The 7,265-nt window shown below is 40.4% G+C and overlaps 1 protein-coding gene across 1 annotated transcript; it reads right to left on the minus strand.

Annotated features, from left to right (window-relative positions):
- Positions 1-4,715: 4,715 nt before the first annotated feature.
- Positions 4,716-5,595, minus strand: LOC147629466 (uncharacterized). Its single transcript, XM_086813017.1, has 2 exons — positions 5,380-5,595; positions 4,716-5,272 (listed from the first exon to the last, which is right to left on the minus strand). Exons 1-2 carry the CDS (start codon positions 5,593-5,595, stop codon positions 4,850-4,852), a joined length of 639 nt encoding a protein of 212 aa, XP_086669143.1. The 3' UTR covers positions 4,716-4,849.
- Positions 5,596-7,265: the final 1,670 nt, after the last annotated feature.

The following is a 7,265-nucleotide window of genomic DNA, read 5'->3' on the forward strand; positions in this document are numbered from 1 at the left end:
TGGCACATTGCACAGCGTTTTATGGGAGTTCATGAGCAGCATTCCGAGATCAGGACTTCATGCAGATGTGGGAAAGGGTCCCATTGCTGAGTGTGGACTATTGTGGGCAGACCTTTCATGTGGTCTAGTAGAGACTTTAGATAGACTTCCTGATTGGCCATATGAGTGGGATGCAGGTTTGTGTAGGGCAGCTTGCTCTCTTGCAGAGACGTACCTTGTGGACAGGGGCATTCTTGTGATCACATGCAGTGTAGATCGTTTGCCCAATGTGGTGGTTTAATTAGCTCAATCGAGTGGATTTGAGCGTTTTAGTACTTTAGTCTACCATGGACTTCTATTACAGCAGTCATTCTTGGGAGATCATCATCAGGTTAGCTTGCTTTCCTTCATCTAAAAGTTTGAATTTGAATATAATGTCACAATCATAATAATCGTTTGGAATATCTAGGTGTCTTATCGTCTTACAGCTTGTTTCAAGCGAAAGGGTCGCACTCTTACACTCCATGATGTAGGTAGTGCCCTCATAGTTACCAGTGGATTTACTGGTAATATGGACCAAATTTATGATGATGAGGACGTGAAGCATATCACGGCCAATATATGGTAGCATTCTTCGAGGGTCTTTCGAAAGATCAAAGAATATTTCAAAGTTGGTATTTTTATCCTTTCACCATTCATTAACATCGCATGCTCTCTCTATTAATAATATTTTTTACTAGTTACATGTTTGCAATGTTTCAAGGTGCACTCGCAGGTGATGTGGTGATCGATGCCACAACTGGTGCCGATAATATGGTACGTGCATGCATGGAGATGAGCCGTCACTACATCAGCATTGATGTCAATGTTAGGGTACATAAAGAGAGCCTCATGCACATAGGAGAGAAGTGGGAGATTCCACATGGAGCGTCTACTCATGTCTCTTCCCACCGATTCTACATTTGACTCCACATTCATGAGCATGGTGCAGGAAATCCCCTCATAGGATATTCTTGCATCACAAGGTAGTGCTTAGTATGATCACGTTGCGTCACGCCCTCCCTCTTATCCACATGGAGCGACTGTCACTCATGGAGTAGATTTGGAGCATGCCCCTTCGCACTATCCTATCTCGTCCACTGGGGGTGGTTCATATCCACCTAGATACAATTCCTTTGTGCCTTCCGGTTTAGTACCAGCCCAGGTTTTAGACCACCCACCCATTCTTTTGTTAGCCCTACAATGAATCCCATTCTGTGCATGGTCTAGCTAGGCCCACTACATCATACCAGAGCCGCCAGGGAGAGAGCTTGCTATATGGGAGATCATAGTACCCCACTCTCTCTCTCATTTTTTTACCTCTCCACAGCAAGAGTTTTTTGTATTATATTGTTCCAGCTTTTCGTTACAAAGGATGATTGTGATATCATTTTTGTCCATGTAATTTGTATGACGTACGATGATAATTAATGTAGCTTGATCTTCCAAAACTTATGTTTATTTTATTATATATTTTGTTAGCTCATTTGCTAATTGGTGCACTTGAGAGAGAGATAAAGAGAGAGAGTTTAATTGTTAGCTCCTTAATGAATTGGTACCCATAACAAAGTTTAATAATGTAGCAAATTTTGTTTATTTTATTATATATTTTGTTAGCTCATTTGTTAATTGGTGCACTTGAGAGAGAGAGAGAGAGAGAGAGAGAGTAGCAAATTTTGTTTATTTTATTATATATTTTGTTAGCTCATTTGTTAATTGGTGCACTTGAGAGAGAGTTGAATTGTTAGCTCCTTAATGAATTGGTATCCATAACAAAGTTTAATAATGTAACATGTACACTTAAACTATGATTCAAATCCATGAATCCAACATTTTCTCAAAATCTCTATCTTATCTTGAGAGAGAGAAAGATAGAGAGATTTATATATATATATATATATATATATATATATAGAGAGAGAGAGAGAGAGAGAGAGAGAGAGAGAGAGAAAGGATGAGAGATAGGGAGAGAAAATTTATATTTAAAATATTCAATTAAATATTAAATTTAGAAGAAATCCATGGGCCTAAACCATTGAATGAAAACCATGTACAAAACCATGGTCCCAAAACCATGGGTGAAACCCATGTTTCAAAACCATGGGGACTTTCTCTATTTATACCTTGTTTCAAAACCATGTTTCAAAAGCATGCACTCTTGCTCTACCTAGCCAAGCTTTTTATCTCTCCACTCTCTTTCATAACTATGCCGTCTACAAGAGGTAGCACAAATGCAGGTGCCTCCAATAGGAGGAATAATGCTCCAACTATACAACCACCCTTACGTTCATCTAGTGCTAAATGTATTAGAAATAAGATTGACCATATGAGGTATTACATAGAAGTTCAAGCAACCAATAATACCACAGAGCCTTTTCTTAAAACACAAGAGTGTACCCATAATTTCCATGTGGCACTGCATCGGATTGAAATTGCCGATGTTACTACAAGAGACGAGATCTTGGAGTTTGCCACTTTAGGTTACACCATAATAGACAAGTGGGAGATAATGGGATATATCAAAATCCGTGAAGCGAGTGAGTTGCAGGGCAAGCTACACACATTACTAGAGGAGTGAATGGCCTTCTTGACAGCTCTTGAGGAGGCGGAGAATAAAGAGGAGATTGTGGATGAAGACTCTAATGAGGAGGACTAGGCATGTATTTGTATTTGGGGATGATAATTAAACCTAACTGTTAAAAAACTTTGTAGCCATGGGGGTGATAAGTATTTTCAACTTTGTAGCCATAGGGGATGATAACTTGTAGCTCTTGATGAAAAAATGAAGCTTTTTTGCCATGTAAATGTCTACATTTTGTTTTGAGAGTACACCCTACTCTAAGGGTACTCTGTGTTTAATGGTGAGTCTAGTTTTCAATTTAACTAACTTCAAGGCACAATTCTAGCTTTCTAAAACCATGTGCCTAATTCTATGTGCCAAATACCAGGTGCCTATTATTATATGTCACTTTATGTTGATGTGGACTTTTAGATGATGTGTCACTTTGTGCTGATGTGGAAATTTGATGCTGATGTGGACTTTTGGTGATGTGTCACTAAAAGCTCGCTAAATTAAGGGCTCATCTCCAGGAAATGTTATTTTTGCAAGCTTTTAGAAAGATAGCCAAAAAAAAAGCTCGCCATTTTAGAACCCCCCTCCGAATGCACCGGAATACGCATCCATAAATACATACGGACTGACAATCGGTCCGTATGCGCTATGGTAGCGCATTGGGAGTATTCGGAGAGCAAATATGCTCTCCGAATGCACCCAAATGCACATCCATAACACATACGGACTGACAATCAGTCCGTATGCGCTATCGTAGCGCATTGGATGCATTCACAGAGCAAATACGCTCTCCAAATGTACCCAAATGCACATCCATAGCGCATATGGACCGTCGATGGGTCCATATGCGCTATGGATGCGCATTTCATGCATTCAGAGAGCAAATACGCTCTCTGAATGCACCCAAATTTGCATCCATAGCACATACGGACCGCCGATTGGTCCATATGCACTGTGGATATGTAAATGATGCATTTCGAGAGTAAATACGCTCTCCAAATGCACCTAAATGCGCATCCATAGCGCATATGGACCGGCAATTGTTCCGTATGCACTATCGTAGCGCATTGGGTGCATTTGGAGAGCAAATACGCTCTCCGAATGTACCCAAATGCACATCCATAATACATACGGACTGACGATCGGTCCGTATGCTCTATGCTAATGCATTGGATGCACTTGAAGAGCTGATACAGTCTTTGAATGCACCCAAATGCGCATCCATAGCGCATATGGACAATCGATTGGTCCATATGTACTATGGATGCACATTTGGTGCATTCGGAGAGCAAGTACGCTCTCTAAATGTACCCGGATGCGCATCCATAAACGTATATGGACCGACAATCAGTTCGTATGTGCTATGGTAGCATATTGAGAACATTCGAAGAGCAAATACGCTCTCCGAATGCACCCAAATGCACATCCATAACACATATGGACCGACAATCGGTCCATATGCACTATTGTAGTACATTGGATGCATTTGGAGAGCAAATATGCTCTCCGAATGCACCCGAATGCGCATCCATAGCGCATATGGACCGTCGATTGGTCCATATATGCTATGGATACGCATTTTGTGCATTTTGAGAGCAAATACACTCTCTGAATGCACCCAAATTCGCATCCATAGCACATATGGACTGTCGATTGGTCCATGTGCGCTATGGATGTGTATTTGATGCATTCGAAGAGCAAATATGCTCTCTGAATGCACCCAAATACGCTATGGTAGCGTATATGGACCAACAATTGTTTCGTATACACTATCGTAGCGCATTGGGTGCATTCACACTACAAGACAATGCTGCCATACACGCGTTTCATACACGCGATAAATTACGAACGCGTGTATGGTCGCGCTTGTATTTGAATAAAATCGGGCGCGTGTATTTTTGCATTTAAGTTCGCGTGTATATTTGCATTTATCAACGCGTGTATAAATGCGTTTATATACACGCAGTAATACACGCATAAATACACGATAATATTTACGGGATGATACTCGCTATTATACACGGATAAATACACGCTACTATACACGGATTAATACACGCATGGCAGAGAAAAACTGAAAAAAAATTCCTTAACAAAATTAAAAACTATTTTCCTTAAACCATCTCATAGTACATTACAGTATACATCATTACACAATCCCACTACATGCATTTACAACAATGAAATATATTCAAAAATAAATCATGCATATGAGATGATAGAAATGTCATCAATTTAGAACATACAGTGACGGATTGGTCAGGGTTCGATCTCATCTTCAATAAGATCCATCCTTGTCAAACGATCAACATCAATATCCATTTGATCAATTGGTAAGGCTACGATTAAATTTATTCCACTATCGATATTCTGTACTCCATTGATAATGGTATCGATGTCCTGATCATCCTCATCAACATCACCATCATCTTCAATGGTAGGGTCATTCTCATGATCATGAGAAATGGCATGCTCATCCTCATTATCACGATCATCTCTTATTTCTTGATCATCGATCACAACATCTTCAATGGCATATTGTTCGACGTCATCTTCATTGCGGCTTGTTACATCCTCCATATGCTCCATATCAGTGAATGTATTATACATCACTTTGGAACGTGGTGCAATAGGGATGACGTACCACCATTTGATGTCATGCACCATTGGTAGATATATAACCTACTCAAATACACACAGTACAGTAATTAATTAGCATATCAAAAGTCAAGGGGTACGCGAGCTTAGATATATATGTACATGAAACACATTAGTAAAAAAATGCATACCTGCTCACATTGTTGTGGCAATACGAGCCTATCTTTCTTTGTTTGCCAGAACTTTGTAGAGTCAATAGTTACATATCCACTTGCATGGCGTTTTATCGTTGCATCAGGCCCTTTTTCCACCACGTTCATTTGCCATTTGACATCCAAAACATACACAAAGAAGCGACGAAAGTCAAGCCTAAATATGTCTTGGATTATGCCACAATAATCATCCATTTTTCCATTAGCTCCCTCAAAGCTACTAATGACACCGCAATCTTGTGTATTTCTCTTTTCATCAATTCTTTGTGTTCGAAAATGCTTGCCTTCACACCATATAGCATTGAACATAGTGCACTGGACCAAAATAGAAGCAATATTTGTGTAAGCAATGTGAATAAATATTAAAAGCAAATCACTTACAACTAATGCAAAACATTAGTTCTATGTACCTTTGACATGCATCCTCGTGCATACTCCCATTCTTCCGCCGTGATATGCAGCCCCTCGTCGCTCTCTGCTCTCTCCATTTCCTCATGCAACCAATCAACATGGATATCATTCGGAAGTGTTGCTAGATGCTTAGGGTACGCCTTCCGAGAGCCATGTTGCCTCCGAAAGAGAGCTCTTTCTGCTTGCCTTTTTGTCTTTGCATCCTCATATCTTGTAACCCATCTGCTCATCACATCACTATTAAGGATACAAGTGAAATTGAGATCATCAATCAATGTTCTGTCAATTACTTTACTCTGTCCTTTTCCTTGAGGCACAATAGAGGTCATCCTCAAGTCCTCTTCATTGCTCCATAGTCGTGGGGCAAAGAGCTGTCCACCTGACCAAGAAATTCTGAAATATATACAAGAGACTCTTGTATCAACCAACCCTCGGCCATGCTTCCTTCAGGCCTTGCACTTTGCCTCACAAAGTCTTTTAAGGTCTTCATGAAGCGCTCTAGGAAGAACATCCAACGTGCATGCACAGTACCACATAAAGCAATTTCGTCCACTAAATGCACAATGAGATGTAGTTGACTTGTGAGAATGGTTCGCGGAAAAGTCTCCTCTACCAAACAAACCACCTCCACTGCCATAACACGCGCATCATCCAACGTGGCTGGATCAATTGCTTTGGAACTAACATATCTGAAAAATAAATAAATAGTACGTTATACCTCATGCACGTTCATTTTGCAAGGTATAATGAAGGGTGATCTGAGCATGGGTTTTACATACCTCACAAGCTCGCCCATCTTATAAATACATTTTTTCAAACTCTTATTCGCACAATGGTCGATGCTAGTAGGTAGTATGAACTGCGCACATAAGAGCACATTTATGGTTTATGGCATTACAAAATTTAATTTCAACGTACGTACAAGACTTGGAAAACACTTACTTGAAGCATCTTGTGCCAATCGTGGGACTTCAACCCATATAGTTGCTCAACGCCTCTTTTCTTAGTGGTTGTAAAGGCTCCCTTCAATGATCTCATGCATCTAGTGGGAGTACGCAAAGTGGTGATGGCCTGCTTTACCTGCTTCTCCTCTTTCTTTGATATCATCCATGGTGCAGGCGGAAGACGAACGTGCCCACCCACCTCTCGTGGCCAAGCTTGACGCATACGTCCTGCGACCCGCAAGTCCTCACGTACGCTAACATTGTCTCGTTTACCAGTAATATGTTCCCAAATACCAGACTCCCAAATACGCTTCCAATCTTTTGCACGAAGTGTTTGTGGAGGAATGTTACTCTTACTAGCAACATATTTAGGATGATCTGAGGGGAGAAATCGATGATGATTATCGAATATAGTCTTACACAAACCATCAGCATACTCATGTACTAACGAAGGGCCACAAACAGGACATGCATGTTTACCCGATGTTTTCAAACCTGTTAAAATATAAA

The sequence above is a fragment of the Cibotium barometz genome, chromosome 18, assembly GCF_041138505.1.
Source record: "Cibotium barometz isolate CiBa-2024 chromosome 18, ASM4113850v1, whole genome shotgun sequence".
Taxonomy (NCBI): Eukaryota; Viridiplantae; Streptophyta; class Polypodiopsida; order Cyatheales; family Cibotiaceae; genus Cibotium; species Cibotium barometz.

Excerpts from the sequence above, each read along its gene's own strand:
- LOC147629466 (XM_086813017.1), bottom strand. The coding sequence starts at position 5,595 with ATGGATGATTATTGTGGCATAATCCAAGACATATTTAGGCTTGACTTT. Across the intron at positions 5,273-5,379 it reads TGCCACAACAATGTGAGCAG|GTTATATATCTACCAATGGT; the intron begins GTATGCATTTTT and ends GTATTTGAGTAG.